The 27974-nt window shown below is 44.3% G+C and overlaps 1 protein-coding gene across 4 annotated transcripts in view; it reads left to right on the forward strand.

The window, feature by feature from the left end:
• The first annotated feature begins 1743 nt into the window (after positions 1-1743).
• The window catches only part of PUSL1 (pseudouridine synthase like 1), a 151268-nt gene continuing 125037 nt past the window's right edge, over positions 1744-27974 (forward strand). The window contains exons 1-2 of one of the 4 annotated variants that reach the window (XM_068240602.1): positions 1744-2023; positions 14142-14199. In XM_068240602.1, coding sequence (XP_068096703.1) covers positions 1965-2023; positions 14142-14199 — 117 coding nt within the window. In that variant the 5' untranslated portion in view covers positions 1744-1964. The remainder of the gene's footprint in view (positions 2024-14141; positions 14200-27974) is intronic. The other 3 variants (XM_068240604.1, XM_068240603.1, XM_068240605.1) reach the window with 3 other exon arrangements.

Below are 27974 nucleotides of genomic sequence, written 5' to 3' on the forward strand. Positions count from 1 at the left end.
ACCCCATTGAGATACATTGACCAAGCAGATCCGCAGCCGCAAGCGGATCTGAAAACGCCCAAAAAGCCGCTCGGTGTGCACCAGCCCTCAATGGAGAAGGCAGTCTGACTGACATTTGAACTAAGCTACCTAATTTTGTAAGGACAGAATACTACCCACCGCATTTTGCGATCTGATCGCTAGTGGATCGCAAAACACTAGGTAGTTAAAGCTACTGGAAACTGCATCAGGTGTCCACAATTAAAGCAATACGTTTGCGGCGCAATATTTTCCCAAGCGCAATTGTGGTCCAGCTGTGTTTTCAGTGAGATTGAGTTCCCATACCATACTTTATATAGGAGCTCAATAGTGGTAGTGGAAATTAAGAAGAAACAAATGCACTTCTAAGGGCCCTCCCTCAACTACAGTATTAGCTCTCTATTGGTCCTGTGCTCATTATAATCACTTCTATAGATACTTTGAATAGTGGTAATTAATAAACTGTTTCCCATCCCCTTCGTGCACCTCTGGCACTGTAGTTGCCATTGGCAGGTTTGGTGAGCCATATCAATTGTTATGTAAAGAGTGCTTGGGGAGCCCCATTGTAAAACTTGCATCAGGGCCCACAGCTCCTTAGCTACGCCACTGTGCATAATTGAGATATATACTGAACTCTGCTGCTCGTCTCATTCATCTCTCCTCTCGCTCTTCCTCTGCTGATCGTCTCTGTCAAGCTCTTCGCTGGCTACCAATTAGTGAGAGGATTCAGTTCAAACTCTTAACCCTAACCTACAAAGCTCTCCACAATCTCTCTCCCCTGTACATCTCCTCACTAGTCTCCAGATACCAACCCAACCGCAATCTCAGATCTGCACACGAGCTTCTTCTATCCTCTTCTACAATTACCTCCTCACATTCACGTGTACAAGACTTCTCACGTGCCTCACCCCTCCTCTGGAATGCCCTTCCACAACACATCCGCCACTCTCCCACCTTTGAAATCTTTAAACGCTCCCTCAAAACCCACCTTTTCCGACAAGCTTAGGCCATGCACCCACTAAATAACCTAATTACGCACTACCTGTACATATACTGTATACATCCCCACCTGTTTCCACCCTATTCCTTTAGATTGTAAGCTCGCAAGGGCAGGGCTCTCACCCTTTTGTGTCATGGACTGATATTAATTTAATTGCTTGCACACTGTTAGACATTTATACATTTTAGTCATCATGTTAAATCAAATTGTAATCAGCAGTGCTGTATCTTGTATCAGTGTTCATATTTGATGTATATCATTGTCTGTATCATTATGTATCCCTTGTTTGATTTCTTACATTGTACAGCGCCACAGAATATGTTGGCGCTTTATAAATAAATAATAATATATAGATATATACATATATATAATTATATATATATATTTTTGCACTTATCTGCACTTCTAGGCAGTTTGTGCTACTTACAAAGCCTTTGTGCCACTTACTTGTGTGCTATTTTAATAACACGACGTACTTTTAATAAATAATATCAGTAAACAAAGAACGCTCTCTAACACCTCTCTGTAGCACAGCCGCTGTTGTGTCTGATTACGCTGCCTTTGGGTTTGCACCGCAATTAGCGATCCCTTGCACTGTTGTCGTCATCAGGGATGGACGTATCCTTCAGAGGACCCTGAAAACGCTCTATCTTCTCAGCACAGCCATACAGTCGTGCAGTAATTGCCGTGCATTTAACTCTCAACAGATGTCATAAGCGTGTTGCTGTTCTCAGGGGATTGAGGCAATCATTCTCTAATGTGGATTATTAACGTGTACTTTTATCAGTAATGCGCAACTTCTAACAAGGCAGTAGAGACAGCAATCCTGGGGTCCTTCCATTCTGGCTGCTGATCCTCGTCTTGGCAGAGAGCATGCAGAGTGCCGTCTGATTTGGTTGCATGTTAAATCAACACATACTTATTCAACTGATGGTTTACAGTGAGAATGGCGCCTAACAAAGTTCGTTATTTAGTTTTCTTCCAGTATTTTGGACCAAGGTTTAGGTAGGTATTTGTTACGAAGCAGGAAAATCTGGCGCATAGCTCCGCAGCTACTTTCTGGCGCGCCATTCAAATGTACTGAAAACGTAATATACCGTTTTCAGGTGGCATCGTTGCTGGATGGCTGCCTGTGGAGTGGGAGAGTGCATTGCCCGGCTGCCTGCGGTGGGGCGGGAGGAGGCAATAGCTGCCCGGGGAAAAGTGTAGCAGATGTGCGCAGGGAGTGGGGGCCAAGTCCCTCTCCCACCCTCTGTTCCTCACCTCGGGAGCCCCCTCCTTTTAATGATAGTCAGCGCAGCGGGAGATACAGCTGATCATCAATCACCTCCCCAGGCTCCGGTCTTCAGCAAACGTTAGAGCTGCAGGTCTACGCTGTTTCTTCTCTCTGCAATGCTGATTACACTACTTCCTGATCCAGTGTAATCGCCATTGCAGAGAGAAGAAACAGCGTAGACCTGCAGCTCTAACGTTTGCTGAAGACCGGAGCCTGGGGAGGTGATTGATGATCAGCTGTATCTCCCGCTGCGCTGACTATCATTAAAAGGAGGGGGCTCCCGAGGTGAGGAACAGAGGGTGGGAGAGGGACTTGGCCCCCACTCCCTGCGCACATCTGCTACACTTTTCCCCGGGCAGCTATTGCCTCCTCCCGCCCCACCGCAGGCAGCCGGGCAATGCACTCTCCCACTCCACCACACCGGGAGTGGGAAATTACGTTTTAAACTCTAAAACGCTAAATAGCGTTTTAAGGGCATGCGCCATTTTTTCCAGGCGCCGCTTTTGACTGTATGCATTTGTTAAGTTTCACAGATTAAAAATGAATAAATCAACACGTTTTAACAGTACAGATAGGCTGCCTGCTACTGTCCCATTTCACCCTAATTATGTAGTTATAGTTAGTTTTATTCTATTTGTCATGCTATATAAATAAGTAATGCGTGTTTATCATATTACAATCTGATTTTGTGCAGTTCACTCCTTTTAAATGTTTAGAGATCTTGATATAATTTTAAAACCTAGCTTTTGTCATATTATTTTTTCTGTTCTAGGTAGTTTTCTAATAAAATCTCCACATACTTCCAAATCTTTAGAAGCAGCACAAAATGTATGTTGAAATGTAAAGTTAGGTACACACATGCAATAAATGTCGCCAGCAGAGATTGAACCCTGAGTTGACAGTTCAGAGCTCAATGTTGTATAGCTGCATTGCTATTGTGTATGCTAGCAATGTGTTATTTTATTGTGAAAAGTGGTGGTGGTGGAAGAGGGGACAGCAACCGGCACATAATATACTAGAAGGGGTAAGGAGGGAGAACATTAATTAGTGTTGGGCATCGTCCCGCCAAGATGATCTGTCATGACAGAACTCCGTATTGGGGAGGGTCAGGGGCTGCCATACTTATACTAGATCTTTGGCAGAGGCAGTCACAAGCAGCCACCTCAGCCAAGTTTAATCTAGTGTGTGTAGGAGCCTTTAGAGCTTTGACCCAAAAAGCACCCGTAATTCCTGAAATCTGGAAGTCCATGATTTTGACTGGGATTCCCAGAGTGATTGCGATTTGGCTCTGTTCCCACAGATGCGATCATTCCCAAAATGTTGCATGCAGCGATTTCGCAATCGTAACACTGGATATGCTACCAGCCTCCTAGGGTTCCACTGTTGCAGCTGCAAAATCACTGCAAGTGGGTTCCAGGCCTAACAGTTTCATTCGTGGGCTCTGATTCAATTAATAATGGTCAATGAAATGCAAAGAATTTCAAGTTAATGAAGAGCTATGCAAACTATGCATCTACTTATGCTAATATAGTATACTCTCCTCTGCCAGGATATGAATGGTTCCTGGGAAAGGGAACTGTGCTTCAAAAAACACATTGATCTGTGCTTGAATTTTTTTTTTTTTAATTGGCCTACTTTTGGGTGGCAGGCTATTGCAAGATCATGAAGCTGAAAGGCTAATTTTAGTTATTCTTTATTTAATATAGTTTTGAACTGTTGTACAACTTTATGTATGTACACACAGATAATACTGTATTTCAAGTGTGATAAAACGCGGAAAAGCCGCCGCGTGTACTAGCGGCGAGGCGGCTGAATCCACGTCCAGCGAGGCGGTTTGCACGCAGCAGCGTGCGTCTGGTGTGGCTGGGCCTGTTAGTTCACACAGGCTGAGGGGCAGAACCTTTATGACAAACAAGGAGGGATCAGCTGACCGGGTTGGTCAGCTGACCTCAAAGCAAGTGGCTATTGGTTGATCGCTGATGGGTGGTGCCGGAGAGCGCCGCGCTATATATAGTCACTGCTGGTCAGTCTCAAGTTGTCTGCTGTTGCGAACACTACGCGGGAGCACTCAGACCTTAGTCAGATCCTACAGTGTGTTAGAACCAGGAGGACCTGGGAATTCACACTGAGCCAGATTACTTCTGTGTATTATTGTGTTATCATTCTGTTATACTTCAGACTAGTTCCAGGGTGTTGAGACTACGGACCTCACACCCAAGATTAGGGACTCTGTGTTATCATTCTGTTATACTTCAGACTAGTTCCAGGGTGTCGAGACCACGGACCTCACACCCAAGTCTAGGCATTGTTGATATCTGTTATGACCTATTGCATTCCTGACTATCCCTCTGCTTTCTGATTCGGTACCTACGCATATCTGATTACCTGTTGCCAAACCCTGCCTGCCTTTGGCAACCAAATCAGCCTTCTGTCTATGTACCTTGTCTGTCTGTGTGTTGCCGACCTGGCTTGCCCGACCTTGAGAGCGATCTCTCTCCTTAAGAGATAGTCTCCAGACCTGCTAGTGACATCCACCTTTCAGGTGTCACTCAACCATAGGTTCCTCCTACCTTCAGCCTGGGACTCCACCCCTTTGGAGGTCTCAGGCTGTTGGACGGTATTTGCACTTCTCAAAGGTAGTATCGCCCATACTGCCTGAGACCACCTGCTCCTCGGGTGGTCTTACTCAAAGTCATTACTGTTGCACCAACTACTCACATTATTAAGGTGTCCAGAGGTTAGTTATACTTAGATTATCGGTGATTCTGCAGATCATCAATAATCAGGTATAATCTGTATTCTTGGTGATACTGCAGATCACCAATAATCAGATTCTATCTGTGTGCTGACACCGATCGTTACATCAAGGAGGCCTGTTCCTTTGTTCTTAATTTCTAAGAGTTATGCCATTGTAAAAGTGCTGTGCAGAGAGAGCGCACAATGTGCAAGTAATGCAATGTGTTACCATAGCAACATGAGCGTTAACCATGTACTGCGGGTTGCGCTAATTGCATAACAAGCTCTCTCTCTACTGTCATTGGTGCCGGTAGAATTGCCCTGAGCTGTCTGCACTCAACAGTTTCACCATAGGATAGTGACACAAACCCTTAATCCAAATAACCTTTGGAAAGGGTCAACAGATTAGTATGTTCTTCCTCTCCATAGAATCAGCACCTTAACCTTCCTACCTCTTCTTTCTGTTCCTGCCTGTGGAGCAAAGTTTTTGTTCATAGGGAAAGACTATCTGGTTGAAACCTCCCAGCTCCTTCTTGACTTCTTTCTGTGGGTAATGATAGGATTTGGTAGGAGTTTAGACAGTTCTTACACTGCTATCTATGAAAAGTGACCTGTAATGGCTATAGAGAATAGACGCCATATACTATCAATAAAATAATAGACAGCTGCAAGTTCTTGGGGCTGGAACAAAAGAATCATAAGTAAAAATGTAAATGCCTATTTTATACATGCCCATATAGAAGTTTCTGGATACCGGCGTAAAGCCTTCCCGGGACTTGTTCCATCCCATTACAGTCCCCAGTCCAAGCTGGTTCAATAGCTATTTGACACTCCTTATGCAGCCTTTGGAACTACTCGCATCCCCGAGTAGTTCTGAAGACAGGTCTATCCGTACTGTGCATGCGTGAGCTCAGACTAGCATGTACACAATATGGATGTGCTTATGTTTCAGAAGTACTGGGGGGACACGAGTAGTTTCAAAGACTGCACAAGGAGTATCAAAGAACGAGAAGAACAAGTGTTTTCTTTTGATGACGGACCAGCAATGATGGGACGGATCCAGGATCAAGAAGGCTTTATGGTATCAATAGCCTTCCCTCTACATAGGTTCCGTATGTACAAAACCTGCATTTACATTTTCACTACAGATTTGTTTTAAAAATCCATAGAGAAATAAAAATCTCATACTTCAAGTGGCCATATATTGAGAGGCTTCCATATTTGTTGTTCTTTTAATTAACCCGATAGCAAGGCAGACCAGTTGATCCTTCTTGCTTTAGTTGTGTCTGAACCACACACCTGTACAAAGCATGCAATTGGTGTGGTCAGACTTTACTCAAGTTCCATGCTATGTCCATCTCAAAAATATTTCCCCCTTCTTTACACAAAAGGCTACTAAAATACATTTTTTATGCCCTCATCATATTATATCTCAACTACTGCAATAGCATACATTGCAGCTTACCAGAAAAACAGATTCACACGTGTCCAGCCCCTTCTCACCTTCTCTTTTGATGCAACCCTGCTTTGCTACTTACGTCATTTGCTGCTAATCACCCCGACAATTCAGTGCAAACTCCTAACCCTATCATACACAGCTCTCCATAAGATGTTCTCTCCATGCATTTCCTCATTAATTTCCAGGTACCAACCACCTGCAACCTTCACTCCTCACATGATGTCCTCCTGTCCTCTAGTGCAGGGTTTCTCAACATTATAATAGCATGTACCCCGTTATTAATGACCGTGTAGTCCAAGTACCTCATATAATAGGTATCCTCTCAGGTACCACTTCACACTTTTATATATTTGCTAGGAGTACTTCACAGTTGTCTACATATTATTTTCAAACATAACTTTTAATGCTTTTTCTGGTTTGTTTATTCATTAATATATTTAATCTCAAAACGTACTATAATGGACTGACTATAGCAAGTTCAAGTAGTATTATTGATTTATAAAGTGCCAGCATATTCCATGGCGCTGTACAAAGTAATTAACAAACACACCTGGGGTACACACCAAATATAGACACTGGTACAAAATACAGAATTTGTAATTGGGGTGACAAATGTAACACAATGAATAAAATGTATAACAAATTCCAAGACACACAATGAATAACATTCCAAGACACAAAAGGGTGAGAGAGCCCTTCCCTTGCAAGCTTACAATCTAAAGGAATAGTGAGAGGGAAAAGAGGTGGGGTAGTATACAATATTTTGCCCCTGTACCCTACTTAAGTACCTCCTGGGGTATGTGTATTATGTGCAGAGAACCTAGGCTCTAGTGTACTCACTTCTTTTCAGTCTTATATTCAGGACTCTCTTGAGCTTCACCCTACTTTCTCATCTTGCCCACCATGCTCCAAACTTAAAAACCTCCAATCACACCCTATAAATGCATCTTTTCAGACAAGTGTATCATCTGTCCTAGTCCCTCTTCAGAGATGAGCACATGTGCATCAGATGTAGAGACTCACTGCCCCATCGAATCGCTGCTGCATCTTCGTACTTAATGTCTTCACCCCACTGCTTTCTAGATTGCAAGCTCTAAAAGTCAGGGCTCACCTCAAAATCTCTGAAGTACTTATCATATCAGAGCAATATGTACCTGTCGTGTGGGATGTTTTCATAACATTAATGAACTATGTTGTCAATTTGTACTAGTTTTGCTGGCATAGGCATAACTATGTTATGTGCCCCCCCCCCCCTCAAAATTTTGATGGGACTTCTTGCTTTAAAATACCCTCCCCACCAAGTATGGCCTGCCTTTTAATGAGGTCAGCAAAATACTTATGCTGCCGCGGCTCCACTCCCTCCTCTCCACAGCTCTCCTCTATAAGGCCCCAATGTCACATGACATGCATTAGGGCTCAACGCTGGGGCTTGCTGACATGTTGCAGTGTGAAGATGAGGTAGCCCAGCCACGGTGACTTAACCACTTAAGGACCGAGGCAATTCTGCTGGATCTGTGCTGCGTGGGCTCTCCAGCCCACAGCACAGATCCTGTTACAGCCAGGGCGAGAAGACTCCCCCCCCCCCCCCCCTTTTTTCCCCCCACTAGGAGGATGTCCTGCTGGGGGGGTCTGATCGTCGCCGGCTACTTGTGGTTAGCGGGGGGTTCATCAAAGCCCCCCTCCAGCGATTTCAGCCCTCCCTCTCTTCACATACCTCCCCTCCTTCCCCTCGGCGGCGCAGGACTGATATCCGTCCTGCGCCGCCTCTGATATCAGATGCCAGCGATCCCCGGCCAATCAGAGGCCGGGGATCGCCGATCTCCTTTATGATGCTGCTGCGCAGCAGCACCGTATGATGTAAACAGCGGGGATTTCTTCCCCGGGTGTTTACATTTTGCCTGCGAGCCGTGATCGGAGGCTCGCAGGCAGTTCACGGAGACACCCTCCGTGAACTGACATGGAACGGCCGCTCGTTAGTTTCCATGGGAAACCACTAACGACCAGCCGCCGCCTATCGGCGTTAGGCGGTCGTTAAGTGGTTGGCATGCGCACACTGCACTGCTCTACATAAAGGGGGGAGAGAGTGAAGGGTAGGGATGGTCAATGAGATGCAAATGATTTTGATTATGCTAATTTTGTATGCAAGTTTATGCAGCTTGAAAATGGACCAATCCAATTTTACCTCCGCAGGATTTGATTAGTTCATTTTCAAGCTGTATAAATTTGCATGCAGAGTTGCATAATGCTGCATCAACTCGAAATTATTTGCATCTCATTGACCATCCCTAGTGATGGGCCTCATAGCTCCCAGCCCCTCTCCCCTTTCCCCCATAGTTATGCCCATGGTTGTTGGAACTTCTGATTCTATGTATATATTCAATTACACTTCATAAGTGAAATATCTGACATCAGCTAATTACTTTACATAAGGCATTTGCTGTCGCAATTCTAAACAGGACTAGCAAAACAAGAGTTTGTGAGTTTCGTAAAGGAGTAAAAATAAGATTTAAAGAGAACCCGAGGTGGGTTTGAAGAATATTATCTGCATACAGAGGCTGGATCTGCCTATACAGCTCAGCCTCTGTTGCTATCCCAAACCCCCCTAAGGTCCCCCTGCACTCTGCAATCCCTCATAAATCACAGCCACGCTGCTGACAAACAGCTTGTCAGAGCTGGCTGTGTTTATCTCTATAGTGTCAGTCTGCTGCTCTCCCCGCCTCCTGCAGAACTCCAGTCCCCGCCTGCATCCCTTCCCTCCCTGCTGATTGGAGGGAAGGGACGGGGGCAGGGACCGGAGCTATGCAGGAGGCGGGGGAGCAGCTGAGACTGACACTACAGATGTAAACAGAGCCTCACAGCACAGCTGTGATTTATGAGGGATTGCAGAGTGCAGGGGGACCTTAGTGGGGTTTGGGATAGCAACAGAGGCTGGGCTGTATAGGCAGATCCAGCCTCTGTATGCAGATAACATTCTTTAAACACACCTCGGGTTCTCTTTAAAGTTCTTTTTGGAATTATTTGTATACAATTGGCTAATTAACCACCTTGGCTGCTGTTAGGATGTATAAATCAGTATTGGCTTCCCAAGCCAAGATGATGAATAAGTGTGACTCATGGGAAGCGTGCCTGGTTGTTTAATGTGAGTGAGATCTGAATCATGACTGTATTGATGGTTTAGTTTCCACCTATTTCTGAACAATATGCATGACTTTATATTTAGTGTTTGCCTGGTGGCCTCTGGTTATTAAGAGATTAATAACTACAGTCACGCGGCACATGATTTCTGACGATAGCAGATCACAGTTCTTTCAAATGAAAAGCGAATAGTCACATGTATGGCATGTAGCATTAAAATCACAACTCCTTGTTTCAGACTTCTCATAAGCCATTAGAAAACAAACCTTCCCCAAACCTGGGCGATTGCAACTAAGCTTACGATAGAGCGAACACGACTCAAGAGCTTATTTTTGCTTTCCATTCTTTGACCAACACTTGGTTGGAGCTCACAAAGCTGCTAAAATGCAGGAACAATGCTGAGATAATCATGATTTCTTCTAGTTCACACAAATATGATGCAACATTTCACATGGAGGGTTTATATGTTTCAGTTTGGTGCCCTTTACAGGATCACAGAGAAGTGCCTGATCAGATAGGTTTATAAAAGTATGTACACACATGAGATAACAGTCAGCCGAAACAGCCAATAACGACTGTTTCAGCAAATGATGGATTTGTGTGTACAGGGGCTGCCGATCGATCCTTCTCAAGGGCCGATCATGTTGGATCCTTGACCCCCAATGCCTGAGCAGGACTGATTGCAATGTTATTTCTGTGACCCCCCCCCTCCCCCTTCCACCCGTGGAAATTTGCTTTGACACACACCGATTATTGTCCTTCTGACCCACCACAGCAACAGAGCGCATCATTAGCCTGGAGGCTAGCGGTGTACCTGTTGACCATCAGTCCCTGAATTATCGCTTAAGGAACTATTTCCCGATCCCCATCAAGTGACAATTCCTGCATGTGTGTACTTAGCTGTAGGCTCTGGTTTTCTGGGATCGCTTCCTGTTTGACAGATGATTGTGAGCAGTAATCAGTGTCTTGCACATCTATCCCCTAATCCAACTGACCACCCACTTCTCTGTGAGTTCCACCGCACATGAGCAACCACTATTCAGAATCTTTCAGTAATAAGGACTGCAGTTCACCAAAGGAACTGGGTGATCGCACTCCAAGATAGATTTTTTTAAGGATTACTAAAAAGCAACAAACCTCAGTAGTGAGGTATGGTAATGAACTGGAAAAAAACAACTGGATAATAGTTTATATGCATAGAGGTGTTCTTGTTTACTGCCCCATATTCAGACCTGAGGATTGGTGAGTAGCATGAAGGACCATTATGGCCTCTCTAGTACAAACTACTGTAAATTCAGTGGTTCAGTCTCGCCTTAAAGGACAACTATCAAAGTTAACTAAAATGCTAAATGCCCATATATTTCCAATAATTACTAGCAAATAGCAATACACAAAGGCTTTTTTTCATCTTTCATGTTTTATATGAAGAAAATTACATGTACAGAGAACAGTTCTCACTGTGGGCATTACTATGGACAGGGCCGGATTTAGGCCTAGGCCTCCTAGGCCATGGCCTAGGGCACCACAGGAGGAAGGGCACCAAAACAGCAGGCTAATCTGGTGCAGTATATGCAAGCTTGAAAATGCTGCAATGCAGGAAGATCAGGCTAGCTCCTGACTGCGGTACTCTGCTGCTAGCCACCTGTGCAGCAGCCACCTTGCTCTCTGTGCACGTTTGCATTGTGGCCGGCGGCTATGGAGTTGGGCAGCATTGGAGATGGAAAGGAAGAGGAAGTTTCTGCACTGGAAACGAGCTAAGAAATGAATGACACTGATGGCTGCTGTGGTGTGAAGGCGAGCTGGCTACCTATACTAGAGGGAAGGGGGAGAGGTCATCTGGCTACCTATACTGGGGGGGGGTCATCAGGCTACCTATATTAAAGGGAAGGGGAGGGGTCATCTCGCTACCTATACTAAAGTGGGGTGACTGGTGACAGTGGCCTAGGGCGGTAAAGAGTACAAATCCGGCCCTGACTATGGAGGACTGTGTCCAGCACATCCAGCATATCCAGCATACAGAAACAATCTTCACCTGCTCTGATACTGTGACTGGAATCTGTCCAGAATGATAGAAAGCAGAAATATAGCTTCAAGTGTGTGTAAATAATCGTCAGCTGAAGCTCTGTGTTCCTGTCTGTGTGTTTCTATCTGCCACGCATTGTAAAGAAAACAGTTTACAGACAGGCTACAGATCAGCTCTGTCTCCCCCCTCCCCCAATGTCGACACAAAATTGTTACAAAACGGCTGGTAAACAAGGCTTTTTTTCAACACAGGCTGTGCTGAGAGACCTCTGAAAGGCATTTTGGGGTTGCTCGCTAAAAGCTCCAAATAGGTATGTGGGGTTTACAGAAAAAAAAATTCTTATATAGTTGTTCTTTAATAAATCCAGTCTGTCCATAATACATGTACAGTGCTGCCCATAATTATTCATACCCCTGGTAAATTTTGACTTTAAGTTACTTTTATTCAACCAGCAAGTCATTTTTTTTTTTTTTTACGGGAAATGACATAGGTGTCTCCCAAAAGATAAGACTTACTATGTACAAGAGGCATTATCGTGAAATAAAAAAAAAAACATTTCTCAGCTTTTATTAACATTTGAGCAAAAAGTGTCCAGTCCAAAATTATTCATACCCTTCTCAATAATCAGTAGAAAAGCCTTTATTCGCTATTACAGCAATCAAATGCTTCCTATAATTGCAGACCAGCTTTTTGCATGTCTCCACATGTATTTTTCCCCATTCATCTGTAGCAATGAACTCCAAATCTTTCAGGTTGCATCACCCTGATATTTAGCTCCCTCCACAGATTCTCGATTGGATTCAAGTCAGGTCTGTGACTGGGCCAATGCAAAACGTTAATGTTGTCTGCTAACCATTTCTTCACCGCTTTTGCTGTGTGTTTTCGGTCATTATCATGCTGAAATGTCCACTAATGCCCAAGGCCAAGTTTCTCTGCAGACTGTCTCATGTTGACTTTGAGAATTCTCATATATTGCTCTTCTTTCAAGGTGCCGTTTACTGTGATTAGGTTCCCTGGTCCATTGGCTGAAAAACACTCCCAAAGCATTGGGTTCCCACCACCATGTTTGACAGTGGGGATTGTGTTCTTTGGGTTGACGGCTTCTCCTTTTTCACGCCAAATGAAGGAAACATCATTGTGACCAAGCAATTAAATTTTTGTTTCATCTGACCATAACACAGAAGACCAGAAGTCTTCTTCTGTGTCCAGATGAGCATTTACAAAAGCCAAGCAAGCTTAGGTGTGCCTTATTTGGAGAAGTGGTGTCCTCCTTGGTCTACATCCGTGAAACCCAGCAGTGTGCAGTGTCTGTTGGATTGTCTGCCTTGAGACATTGCCACCAGATTCACCAGGATGGCCTTGGTGGTGATCCTTTGATTATTTTGACCTCTCTCACGATCCTCCTGGCCAGCACAGGTGTCACTTTTGGCTTCCGACCAAGTCCTCTGAGATTTTCCACAGTGCGGAACATCTTGTATTTTTTAATAATACTTTGCACTGTAGCCACTGAAACTTGAAAACATTTAGAAATGGCCTTGTAGCCCTTTCCTGACTCGTGAGCAGCCACAATGCGCAGCCGCAAGTCCTCACTGAGCTCCTTTGTCTTAGCCATGACTGTCCACAAACCAACTGCAGAGAGCTGCTGTATTTCACCTGTTGAGTTGATTAACACAGCTGTTCCCAATTAATCAGGGCAGTAGGATGCTTTAGAACAGCTTGGACTATTTGGAATGGTATAGAATATTTGGAATGGTATAGATCTCCCCACAGACTGTGACAGTTTGTGAAGGTTATGAATAATTTTACAAATACAAATATAAAAACTCTGCTGCAAGTGACGTTAGTCTGTTCCCTGCTCCCTTGCAATCTGAGCAGCATGATGACATAATCTGAATAGCAGCAGCCCCACCTACTGATTTTGAAAGGAACTGTCACAACTAAGCTTCTTCTGGTCATAGTGCCAAGATTTTAAGGCCTAGTTCAGTGTTCTTCCCAGAATTTTTTTCCAGCCGGGTGGCATGAAAAAGTAGCCGGGTGGCATGAAAAAGTAGCCAGGTGGGGAGAGATCAGAGAATGCAGGGCCAGTGCTTCTGTGAGCAACTCTGCTTACAGCATAGGAGGTGGTGAGCCGATGACAGCCGGGTGGTCACCAACACTAGCCGGGTGGAGCACCTGGCTAAAAGAGCCCGGGGAGAACACTGCTAGTTCCCACTACACATGATCTGATCCAGCACCACAACGACATGTTAGGGTAACGCAATCTATTCCAAGTCAGAGATGTGAACATGCCCATAAGCAGTGTATTTCTGTGCATTGTAACTGCAACACAGCGTAGTGTGAATGAGGACTAACATTTGTTGTTAAAATGAATGATTGTGTCCACTTTGCTTTTCTCCTGTGTGAAAGTAATGGTACACATCAGATGCATATACGCTCCTATTTCCTTACCTTTTCTGGGAGTATAGTGACCTGGATAATATATTTTTTATTTTAGTGGGGTGATGGCTGCACCGTCTGACCGAGCAGTTCTAGGAGTGCAAAACTACTTAGATGTAAGTATCCAGAGACTTTGACACATAATCAGGTTTGTTATGTAACTGCTTGGAGATATTTTTACTTGAGTAGATAATCGTCTTTGGCGATATCTTGGTTGATAAAGTTGAAGCAGGCTCCTCCTCTCTTCTTTTTACAAACCTAAAGGAAAAAAAGGATGTATGTAAAAAAGTACATACTGTAATTACTTTAACTTGGGTTTGCTCCTCCCATGGCTATTATTAGGGATGCTTTTCAGCTGTTCTTTACCCTCACTTTCACTGGATTACTGTTTCCTTTTGTCTCAGTAGCTGTTGGTTATTTTAAGAGGCAGTTTCCTTCTAATGTGACTTGTTCTCTAATTCCAAATCTTTTTTTAGGTTAACATTGTTAAGTAGTGCTAAGGGCCAGATGATTTTTTAGTATTATGTTTTGATACACAAATCTTAGCTTTTCTGTAACGATTGTGGAACTTTCTCCGTGATCAGCGCACAACGCGTGCGCTGATACGGCGGAAATCCTGCACAAGCGTAAAATTGCAGGCACCCAGCAAAAGGTGCTATGCACCCGTAGAGGGAAATTCCTGTCGGCAGATGGCGCTGAGGAGTGCAGAGGAACCAATCCTCTGTACCTCCACAAATGCCAGACAGGAATTGTACGAAGCGCAGAACGCAATCGCAAGAGAAGCGATTGCGAATGAGAACGAGCAAAGGGACAGATTGTATGTGTGTGCGCCAATCTAGTCGCCACCCTGCAACCGCGCACACACAACAGCAGATACGAAACAGAAACGCAACCGCAAGAAAGGCGATTGCCAGAAGTGACACAAGGCAGATCAGAACAGAATACGAGGATAGCGAAGGCACAGCAAATCATACAATGAGGAGATGCGGAAAACAGCAAACGCTAGCTAACCGCGAACACCGCACTCATTCGCAACAGTGCACGCGTTTATGCGCGGTCTCCACGTGATAAGCACAATAGAGACAAGCACGCCTAACTAACCATCGACAGACAAACATGAAACAGAGGGCGCGAACGCTTGCTTAACGGTTACCTCACCGAGCCTCCAGCAAGCGGTCGTAGCAGACAAGACAGACACACGAAAACAGGGACAAGCGAGAGATAGGATCCACAGCACTAGTGGAAAGTGGCTAGCGCGATCCAAGGAGACAGAACAGAAGGATCCACAGCGCTAGCGCAAAGTGGCTAGCGCGATCCAAGGAGACAGAACACAGTGTTCTCCCCAGGCCCTTTTAGCCGGGTGCTCCACCCGGCTAGTTTTGGTGAGCACCCGGCTGACATCGGCTCACCTCCTCCTCTGCTGTAAGCAGAGTTGCTCACAGAAGCACCAGCCCTGCATTCTCTCATCTCGCCCCACCCGGCTACTTTTTCATGCCACCCGGCTACTATTTCATGCCACCCGGCTGGGAAAAATTTCTAGGGAGAACACTGGAACAGAAGAGATAGCTGGTAGCAACCGCTGCACCAACTATACTCCAAGAACAGAGCTCAGAACGATTTCCTGTCGACCACCATTGGGACAGGACAATCGCAACAGACAAACAATACAGATAAACAATCCTAACTGCACTAGGGAACCTGCCTAGCACAGTTTCTAGGAATTACTCTAAGCTGATCTTCAAACAAAGAGCATGGCTGACACTCTCCAGAGTGTTTCACAGGAAGACTCCTTATGACCAGCCAAGCATTGTGGGAAAGACATAGTACACACCTCCAATGAATGTGGCCAGGCAATTTGCATGACAACGTATGCAAATTCCTCTGCAAGCATAAGCTGCAAAACTGACAGAAGCTCTTCTTTCCAGAGTCCTGCAGCATGCAAACCTAAACAATGGTCAAAAGGCTGCCTGCACATTCCCACATTTTCTTGATTAGATCATCCGGTATATCTGCGATATTGCGGGGAAGGCCCCCCCCCCCCCCCCCACCACACACACACAAACACTGTGTGATGTCAGGGCTATGGATCTGACAGTTTCCTGTCTGTGAGCCTTCTTGCTTTGTGGGAATTGATACAGTCTTTCCCCGAAAATAAGACCGTGTCTTATATTAATTTTTTCTCTTAAAGATGTGCTAGGGCTTATTTTCAGGGGATGTCTTATATTTCTATTAGGAAGTGCCTCTCAGCAGAACATTCCTGTTCCTTTGTACTGTGATGTTCATGGATTTGAAAGTTTGCTATTGTACTGATCAGGCACCTGACCTGCCCTGTCTTCCCTGCACACAGCTGATAACCTTGCTGTGTGCTGGGATGACAGGATCAGTGCCCGATTGCCACTGCACCGCTGTGTCCCCACTTACTAGCTGCCTCTTCCTCCTCTTTAACTTCCGCTAGGGCTTATTTTCGGGGTAGGGCTTATATTTCAAGCATGCTCAAAATTCCAGCTAGGGCTTATTTTCAGGGTAGGTCTTATTTACAGGGAAAGAGGGTAGCTGTTCCCAACTGCCAAGCAAGCAGTATCTCTCTGTGCATATACATATAACAAACTGTTAGCCTATCACATTGTTAGTGGGTGTGTTTATAGAGAAGGGCAGTAAGGATAATAACCTGCAGAGTGAAAGAGCTAGACCTACAGGGAGCGGGAATCGCTATTAAGGTAGGTATAAAGAACACTGTTGCAAAGTTGAGCAGTTGTGTAGAGCAACCAATCAGTCTTTATTTCATATATTAGGTGGAACTTGATTGGTTGCTGTTCACAGTTGTTCCAGTTTGGTCAAGTTTTCTTTGAACCTTTCTTGTTAACCACTTGCCGACCAGTGGATTTTACACTGATCGGTGCTGCTCTACAGCCCGCAGCACCGATCAGGAGTCCAGCAGGGCGATCAGACTACCCCCCTTTTTTCCCCACTAGGGGGATGTCCTGCTGGGGGGGTCTGATCGCCGCCGGCCATCTGCGTTTTGCGGGGGGGGCTTCTCAAAGCCCCCCTCCGCAGCCATTTCTGCCCTCCCGCTCCTTACCTCCCTCCCTCCCTCTCTCCGTAATGCGCAGGACGGAGTTCCGTCCTGCGCATTGTAGGATAGGCTTCAGCCTATCATATGCCGGCGATCCCCGGCCAATCAGAGGCAGGGGATCGCCGATCTGCCTGACGGCGCTGCTGCGCAGCAGCGCCGTATGATGTAAACAGCGGGGATTTCTTCCCCGCCTGTTTACATTTTGCCGGAGAGCTGCGATCGGCGGCTCTCCGGCTGTTCACCGACACACCCTCCGTGAACTGACATGGAAAGGCCGCTCGATCGAGCGGCCGTTTCCATGGTAACCCGCAGACGACCAGTTTACGCCAATCGGCGTTAGCTGGTCGTCAAGAGGTTGTTGTATAGTGCATTCTGAGTTTGCAAGCTCACAGGACATTCAGAGACTGCTAAAAAGATAGTTGTATTTACTGCCACCTTGTGTTGCCTAGCTTTATCCCTGATGCCAATATGGCTTCATCTAGTATGGTAAAGTGTTTCTGAACTTAAAGTGGTCTGAAACTCCGACATATCATTCAATACAAATGTATTTTCCTACTTTTTATTACTCATACAGTTATCATATTTGCTTTTGTGCATAAGAAATATTGTCCGTTTACAAATTACAAGTTTCCATAGTGTAGTTTATCATACCCTGAAAGCTGGCACTGCATTTTTTTCAAACTGCATTTTATTATATATGATCATCTTCTAATTAGCTTTTCTGAACTGTATGTGTGTGTGTCTGAAGCACAGAGAGCTTCTTTTCACTTGTTAGACGGTGTTTACACACATTGTAACAACATTGAAATGTAAATAAAGATACTGTTATCTACAGTTTGGATGTGGATTGAAGCTGAATAGCAGGAGAAAATGCTTTTGTTTAACCATTTCAGTAATGTTCTGCTAAAAAAAAATAAAAAAATTCTGGGATAGTAGCTTTCAAGCTGTGAGGAAGCTTTTAGAGCAAAGTAGAAATGCTGGCTTTCAGCCCACTTTAAAGCAAACCTATGGTGCAAGAATTAGAAATGTTACATACTTCAATTTAGAGGATAGCCTTTGGATGATCCAGAGGCTTCTCCGGTCTTATTCCACCCCATTGTTGCTTCCCTGGGCCTTCCTCTTCCTGGACGCACTCTTGTCCTTGTATGTGCTCTGTACAGGCACAAGCACTGCCCACACCTGCACAGTAGCACAAAGCAGCTCATGCCCAGAGGTAAAAGCTATGCAGGAATGCTCCATTTACAATGGGGACATAATTATACACTGACGGGAGACTGACCATGGTAACATGGTCAACAAGGCTTGTCAAATATGCTTAGATGGTCCCAGTACCGGAATGAGGAGGATGAGGGATGCTTCTTGATTACCCAGAAGATCCCTTCTAATGTAACAAGTATCTATCGTTTCCAGATTTTTTTTTTGTCACAGGTACAATTTACACTGGAACTGTAAGAAAAAAAAGATATTTGCCACAGTAGAGGAAAGCAGAGTCTTGCCGTATTCACTGCTGCTGGCTGGGACTCTTTTCCTTTTTGCAGCTGCTCTCCTGTTCGTATGAGTGTGGCCATACTGGCATGGGTGAGTATGGTCCGCCCCTTCACAGTAGCTCAAGGTGGCTCATGCTCGGAGGAAAAGGCTGTGGATGAGCAGCTTCATGCTAATGCGAAGGCTTGGGCCATACTCACACATTCACAGTTTCTCCACGTACACGGACGGGAGCCCAGCCACGAGAACATTCGACAAGCTAAAGTCAGATATATTGATATGGACTCTGCACAGGAAGGGTGAGAACAAGGATGATCCGGGATGACTCTGGAATATCCTGAGGCTTCCCTCTGCTGCACTGTAGGTATTTTTTACAGGTTTACTTAAAGATAGCAACATACAAAAAGTGCGACTTGACTTTAAGCCTAGAGGAAACTCTACACAAAACATTCCTAGAGGAAATGTACACAAAATAGATAGAAAAAGTAACGTTTTTTTTTTTTTTTTTTACTAAGATGTGAATAAAAACATGTACTGAACCCCCTTCTATACATACCTAGCTTAGCTTATGCCAACTTCCATGTGCCCAGCCACACACCTGTTTATTCGTGCAGTTATCTAATCAGCCATTTGTGTGGCAGTAATTCAATGTACTGTACTGTAAAAAAAAACAAAAAAAACCCCCGCAAATCCAAGACAGGAGGTTTAGATACATTTCACCTTAAACATCAAAATGGGGAAAGATTTGGAGCTCAGTAATTTTCACTGTAGCATTATTTTTGGTACCAGATGAGTTGGCTTGGGTAGTTCTCTAACTGCTGATCTACTGTGATTCTCATTCACAACAGTGAATTGAAAAGTTCACTCCAAAGGTAGTGCTTATAATTTACATACGTCAGCCCTGTTACTTTCAGAATGTACTTGTTTGCTTTTGGGTTTAGCTGTGCTTTACCTTCTCCAGAACAGGAGCGCTCCATATTTCCTACAGTGTTCTTTTCATCAGAGCGAGAAACTACCAGCAGATAGCAGAATCTGTTACAGCGTTCGCCTTCTACTGATAAAACCTTAGAGGATGCAGAGTTAATGAGCATTTAATTAAAGGATGCGGATGCAGTGCTGTGTCAGGCAGCTTCATGCCATGCTGCTCCCGCTGGGGCCGCCGCTTGCATCACCTGCTAGTAATTAACAGGAACCCTCTCCAGACTCATCCCTGCTGGAGAGCTCACACACCAGCTGGAACATCTATTCAGGTAGATGGAGCAGCTCTAGCCTGGCCTACGTTGTATCTGCCACTTATTATAGCACATTTCAGGGGTTACACTGAAACCTCACGCTGTACTACAGAGAGAAAAGGCAGTTTCAGATGAGCATTTTTTGGTATTCTAGAAGACATTTGTACAGTATGGCAAGGTCCACCCTGATAAAAATCTTGTGCATTTTACAAATGTAGACAAATTTGCTGAACATCTAATGAAAACCAATGGAGAATCGCACTTCTGCTAAAAATTATGAAAATACATTTGTGTTTGAGAATATGTAAAAAAACAAAAAAAAAGTACTTCTTGCAGCATAAATTTGCACATCGCATGCAATTTCCTATTGACTTTCATTATCTACGATAAAAAACATGGAGAAAATGCTGCTAAAAAACACAGGGATAAGTGTGAACGCTCCCTTTCAGTATAGCTTCTTCAGTGCCAATTTAGTGAAGGAATACCCAGATATTTGTATGCACAGTTAATGAAGTTATCTACAGGTCCTTCTCAAAAAATTAGCATATTGTTCATTATTTTCTGTAATGTACTGATAAACATTAGACTTTCATATATTTTAGATTCATTACACACAACTGAAGTAGTTCAAGCCTTTTATTGTTTCAATATTGATGATTTTGGCATATAGCTCATGAAAACCCTAAATTCCTATCTCAAAAAATTAGCATATCAGGAAAAGGTTCTCTAAACGAGCTATTAACCTAATCATTTGAATCAACTAATTAACTCTAAACACCTGCAAAAGTTTCCTGAGGCTTTTAAAAACTCCCAGCCTGGTTCATTACTCAAAACCACAATCATGGGTAAGACTGCCGACCTGACTGCTGTCCAGAAGGCCATCATTGACACCCTCAAGCAAGAGGGTAAGACACAGAAAGAAATTTCTGAACGAATAGGCTGTTCCCAGAGTGCTGTATCAAGGCACCTCAGTGGGAAGTCTGTGGGAAGGAAAACGTGTGGCAGAAAACGCTGCACAATGAGAAGAGGTGACCAGACCCTGAGGAAGATTGTGGAAGACTGATTCCAGACCTTGGGGGACCTGCGGAAGCAGTGGACTGAGTCTGGAGTAGAAACATCCAGAGCCACCGTGTACAGGCATGTGCAGGAAATGGGCTACAGATGCCGCATTCCCCAGGTCAAGCCACTTTTGAACCAGAAACAGCGGCAGAGGCGCCTGACCTGGGATACAGTGAAGCAGCACTGGACTGTTGCTCAGTGGTCCAAAGTACTTTTTTCGGATGAAAGCAACTTTTGCATGTCATTTGGAAATCAAGGTGCCAGAGTCTGGAGGAAGACTGGGGAGAGGGAAATGCCAAAATGCCTGAAGTCCAGTGTCAAGTACCCAGGGCTGTGGAGTCGTGGAGTCGGGCAATTTTGGGTGCCTGGAGTTGGAGTCGGGAAAAAATGCACAGACTCCAACTCCTAATGAATTTGTAACTGTAATTAAAATACAAAATATGATAAAATGTTCTATTTCTCAGATAATAGTCATTAAAAATAATGTATATATACAGTAATAGCTGTGCTTAGTCCACAAAAATGAAATAAACCAATCAAAATTAGTTACTTGTGCTGCTTCAATTAAGAAGTCCCCGTATTTTTAAGGTCAGATATACATATCTGATTGTGACTGTATATATGATGTGTACACAGGAATCTCTTATATATACTAAATAACATCTATGCTGTAAGAATAAAGCCTGATGTGTAGCTATGTCACTAATAGAGATGGTCAACGAGATGGAAATAATTCTGCATTGATGCTGATTAATGCAAATGTATGCACTACCTTTGCTCATGAAATCAAATAATTTGATATGTTGTTAAAATTTGGTTTGGTGACTACACATTAAAGGGTAACTGAGACGGATAAAAAGTAAAGTTTTATACATACCTGGGGCTTATTCCAGCCCCCTTCAGGCTAATCAGTCCCTCGCTGTCCTCCACCACCCGGATCTTCTGCTATGAGTCCTGGTAATTCAGCCAGTCAGCGATGTCCGGCCGCATGCCGCTTCCACAGCCAGGAACATTCTGCACCTGTGCAATAGTGCTGCGCAGGTGTAGTACGCTCCTGGCGGCGGAGTGTGTGCATGCGCACTACGCCCGACTGGCTCAAGTACCTGGACTCCTAACAGAAGATCCAGATGGTGGAGGAGGACAACGAGGGACTGATTATCCTGAAGGCGGCTGGAGGAAGCCCCAGGTATGTATAAAACTTTAATTTCATCTGTCTCAGGTTTACTTTGTTACACAGTAGTACTATACTCTACATATGCACTCCCCACAGAGCTGCAGGGAATCCACTGAGAATGCTGTGCACATTGAATACAGAGGTGTTGTCTGTTTACAATCTCCTCATTCCCCTGCAGAGTACCTGCCCATCATTCTTACATGTACCCACACTTACATTGCCTAGGGCCTGATGGATGTTATTTGTTCCGGTTTGTACCTTTTACAAGTACTCTTACCAAGGACTAGTTTTAGTCTAAAGGGAATAAATATAGTAGTCTACATATCCTTCTCACTTCAGTTGTCTTGTAAAATTCCTAAGTGTTGGCAGTTAAGAGACGAATTTCATGTTACATACTTTTAATCAACAAAATTGTAATATGCAAATTAGAGGAGTCTGAGTCGGTGGAATCCTAAACTGAGGAGTCGGAGTCGGTGGATTTTTGGACCGACTCCACAGCCCTGCAAGTACCCACAGTCAGCGATGGTCTGGGGTGCCATGTCAGCTGCTGGTGTTGGTCCACTGTGTTTTATCAAGGGCAGGGTCAATGCAGCTAGCTATCAGGAGATTTTGGAGCACTTCATGCTTCCATCTGCTGAAAAGCTTTATGGAGAGGAAGATTTCATTTTTAAGCACGACCTGGCACCTGCTCAGTGCCAAAATCACTGGTAAATGGTTTACTGGCCATGGTATTACTGTGCTCAATTGGCCTGCCAACTCTCCTGACCTGAACCCCATAGAAAATCTGTGGGATATTGTGAAGAGAAAGTTGAGAGACGCAAGACTCAACACTCTGGATGAGCTTAAGGCCGCTATCGAAGCATCCTGGGCCTCCATAACACCTGAGCAGTGCCACAGGCTGATTGCCTCCATGCCACGCCGCATAAAAGCAGTCATTTCTGCAAAAGGATTCTGGGATGCTGGGCCTCCATAACAGCTTTTGCAGAAATGACTTGTTCAATACGGCGTGGCATGGAGGCAATCAGCCTGTGGCACTGCTCAGGTGTTATGTAGGCCCATGATGCTACGATAGCGGCCTTAAGCTCATCCAGAGTGTTGGGTCTTGCGTCTCTCAACTTTCTCTTCACAATATCCCACAGATTCTCTATGGGGTTCAGGTCAGGAGAGTTGGCAGGCCAATTGAGCACAGTAATACTATGGTCAGTAAACCATTTACCAGTGGTTTTGGCCAAGTATTGAGTGCATAACTGAACATAATTATTTGAAGGTTGACTTTTTTTGTTTTAAAAACACTTTTTATTTTATCGGATGAAATATGCTAATTTTTTGAGGTAGGAATTTTGGGTTTTCATGAGCTGTATGCCAAAATCATCAATATTAAAACAATAAAAGGCTTGCACTACTTCAGTTGTGTGTAATGAATCTAAAATATATGAAAGTCTAATGTTTATCAGTGCATTACAGAAAATAATGAACTGTATCACAATATGCTAATTTTTTGAGAAGGACCTGTATATTAGTTACAAAAAAGTCTAGTCCAGTATTATGCAATTCACTTTATATCCTGAGTTTTCTCCTAGATGATTTTTTTCACACCTTGTCATAAAATGCCTTTTAAAGGGGCACTATCGCAAAAATCACAACATTTAAAATACATACAAACACATACAAATAATTAGTACGTTTCTTCCGGAGTAAAATGAGCCGTAAATTACTCATCTCTCATGTTGTTGTCACTACAGTAGAAAGTAAAAATCTGACAGAACTGACAGGTTTTGAACTAGCACATCTCCTCATGGGGGGTACTCACTGTAACAAACATGGAAGAGACGGCTGCGGTGAACAGCGATACCACCGCAGCCTACTCCATTTCTCTGCCTAACGATCTATCCGGTCCTCGGGCGTCTAGCACGCCGAGGACGGGTTTGTCAGCAGTACATAGGGTTGCATTGTCGCGTGCGCGCACGCATAGACGAGACCTTTATGCGAGGAGGAGGCGCGTCAGCTGACCGGCCGGTCGGCTGACGTCAGAGGAGATGCTCGCCGCTCCTCATTGGTTGATGAGAGAGGGCGTGCCGGAGGGGTCTCCTCTGCTTCTTAAGCTTCCCTGAATCACTCGCAACTTGTCTGCTGTTGCGAATACTTCGTGTTAGCGCTCAGACCTTAGTTAGATCCGGTGTGCTTTGATCCGAGAGGGATTTCACACAGTGATAGGATTGTTTGATAGCCATAATTATAACTGAATATTGTATTATCTGTGTTTGACTCTTGCTCGTTCTGACTATTCTTACTCTCAGTGATTCTGTACTTCTGCCCATCTGATCTTGTTGCTCACTCTGCCTGTTAATACCTTCCTGCCTTTGCCTTCTGACTTTGTACCGTATCTGCCAGCCTGTTGCCAACCCGTTTAGTCTGACCACTCTACTCTCACCAGAAGGCCCTAGTCTCTGGTGAGGGGTTTTGTACTGTTAGTGCCCACCAGCTCCTCTGGTGAGGCATAGCTAAACCTGTCAGTACTACTGTTGCACCAAGCACTATACTTTGCTATCGCATTAGCTGTTGGTATACCTGTATTATTGGTGATTCTGCAGATCATCATATAATCAGGTATATATATCTAAATTATAGGTAATACTGCAGATCACCTAATAATCAGAATCCAGTTCTTGCTGACACCACTCTTTACACGTTTTCTTTATTTTCCAAAGCACTTGAATGGTAGTTGCTCTGTCCAACTACCAAAAAAAGTGGTAGCGAACGGAGAGGCTGGCCAGCATCTTTGAATAAACTATTTTCAGGGAGTGTCTTTATAAACAATAAAGGCTATACTAAGAATCCCCCGTGAAGAGATGGACTAGTCCAAAACCTGTCAGTTCTATCAGAATTCTACTACCTACTGTAAGTGACAGCAACATAGGAGAAACGTAATTTAAGGCTTATTTTACTCCGGAATAAGTGTACTTATTTGTATTTGTTTTATATGTATTTCAAATTTTACCATTTTTCGTGATAGTGGTACTTTAAGCCACCAACAAGCAAAAAAAAAAAATAACACTCAAAATAAATTTGATAGCACGTTTTCACCAACTTTTGGGTACTTTTTCAATTATAGCTAGTTCAAAGAGAAGATGAAAGTTATTTCTTAGAAGTTAATTGCATATGGGCCCCCTAAATCTTGACTTGTCATTTTCTGGGACCTCTTATCCCAACTGCATTAGACCAGACTTTTAGGAGCCAAAAGTAGGTGATTCAGTTATCTGCGAATATATATTCGTAGATATTTCTTCATCTGTTGACCACCTTTATAATGGTAAAATGTCTAGAATACAAAAAAACAAAACAAAATTCAGGTCAAACTGCCATGTTTTCTTTCAGGTATTCACAGCTCTCTGCTTAGTCAGCGAAGTAATGCATATGTGCTCTTATTCAATTCATGGTTTCTCCCAAGTTTTCTAGGTGATATTTTCTCACCTTATCAATAAAATGTCTTATAAAGCACTGTTTCTCAACATTTTTTATTGGTGTGTACCCCTTTTAAAACCCTATGCACACCAAGTATCCCCTAGCACAGCAAACATTATCACATGTACCCCTTGACAAATATATATTTAATGGTAGTACATGATGATTGGTTCTAAACATTTTCCAAGCATTTACTATTGCTTTTAATTAGATAAAATACTAATTTGGTGTTGTTTAAATAAGAGTTATAATTTTCTGAAACTCTAAATTTGTTATTCTTGGTTAAGTATATCAAGCCCAAGTACCCCCTGGAAGCATTAGAAGTTACCCCCTGGGGTACGCGTACCACACGTTGAGAACCTAGGTTTTAAACCACCAACAAGCTATTTTTGACAGTTCTATTTAACCTACTTTTTAGTGCTTTTTTTTATTAGCAGAGTGCTGAAAAGTTATTTTAAACAGAAGTTGAGAAATTAACACATATTTCGGACTATAAGACGCTCCGGACTATAAGACGCACCTTGGTTTAGAGGGCAAAAAAACAAGGAAAAAAAATAAAAACTAATCCTAGGTGCATCCATGGTCCAGGAGTGGCTTATGGACCTTTACCGCCCTCCCCCCAGACTTCTCCAGCTAAGTTACACTGCCCAGCTACACTAACTACTGCTGCCCCCACCAACTACACTACAGTGCACTATACTTCACTTCACTAAGCCCTGATGCCTTCCCCACCCAGCTACACTACACTGCACATACCCCTACTTCCCTTCACCCTGACCTAGCTACACTGACCACTACAATAGCATTGAGCTCTCACCCATCCAGCCTGGGTGGCAGCTTCTTCTTTAAAAAGTAGTGGTCCAGTGTGGGTGTCCAGGCTGTACATCATCCTAATGAGGTCTCCGGTCAGATGGCGGCAGCAGCAGCATTGTGATCTGATGCGTTTCCGAGTCCCCGAGCGGCATAGCAGCAGCGCTGTACCACTTCTCCTTGGCAACGCTTTCCTTGTCCCCGCGGTGAGGCAGCAGCATGATCGGATGTTTCCTGACTTGGCATAGCAGCAGCCGCTGTAATGTCCTATGATGCTGGTCTTTTTCTGCAAGTCTTGTCGGCGATTATCATGTCCCTGCGTCAGCACGATCCTGGCAGAACATGACACCCTCAGACGATGTACTGGCAGAGTCCTCCAAGGCTTCCATAATGCCTTGGCTACTGGCGCCCTCTGATGACCTGCGGCACATGTGCGCCGGGGTCATGGGGTGACATCAATAAACATTGCAACAACAGAAGCCTCAGAGGACTCTGCCGCTATATCGGCTGAGGCTGTCATGTTCTGCCAGGATCGTGCTGACACAGGGACATGATAATCGCCGGCAAGATTTGCAGAAAAGGACCAGCATCATAGGACATTGCAGCGGCTGCTGCTATGCCAAGTCAGGAAACATCCGATCATGCTGCTGCCTCACAGCGGGGACAAGGAAAGCGTTGCCGAGGAGAAGCATTGCACATCAGTACATCGCTGCTGCTCTGCCGCTCGGGGACTCGGAAACCCATCAGATAACAATGCTGCTGCTGCCATCTGACTGGGGACCTTAGTAGAATGATGTACAGCGGACGCCAATTAGCAGACACAAGCGCCCAGATAGGTAATATTTGCCACATTCGGACTATAAGACGCAGTAATTTTTTCTCCCCACTTTTGGGGGAGAAAAAGTTCGTCTTATGGTTCGAAAAATACTGTATCGCCTACAAAAAAGCTTAGGAGAAAAAGTTAATTGAATTATGGCCATTGAACATTATTAAATACACTCTAGATCCAATCCAATTCACTATTTCTCCTAAGTTTTTCCTTAAATCTGCTATTGAAAAAGTACTAAACAGTAGGTGAAAAAAGTAATTTCAAAATTATTGCGGTCAAGAATTTCCTTTTTTGTTGATGGCTTAACCTCCTTGGTGGTTATCCCGAGCTAGGGTCGGGGGAGAAAACCGCAGCTTAGAGCAATGATCTCTGCTTGGGGTAGCCGCCGGAGGCTGAATGCAGAGCAATGCGCGCAGCGGGAGCGTTTCTACATACCTCCCGGGAATCCTGACGTCGGCTGGCATTCTTCTTCCTCTCCTCCGGGGCTCTGCTTCCTGCTGGTGAGATCGCTGGCTGTCGTCATGACGGCAGCCGGCAATTTCACTTTAGAGTTGCAGCGCCACCCGGAGGATGGAGGCTTAACTGCACGCTGGAGCCAGGGAGGTGAGTGATTGCTGGGCTGCTGCAGATCTCCCTGGCAGCATGATTTTTTCCAGATTTTAGTGTCTGAAAGGGTGCAAAAAAATTGCACTGCTTTTAGACCCTAAAATCTGGAAAGAATCAGAACGCCAAGGGGTTAAAAGGCATTTTATTGATCAGATGTGAAA

Source organism: Hyperolius riggenbachi, chromosome 6 (genome assembly GCF_040937935.1).
Source record: "Hyperolius riggenbachi isolate aHypRig1 chromosome 6, aHypRig1.pri, whole genome shotgun sequence".
NCBI lineage: Eukaryota > Metazoa > Chordata > Amphibia > Anura > Hyperoliidae > Hyperolius > Hyperolius riggenbachi.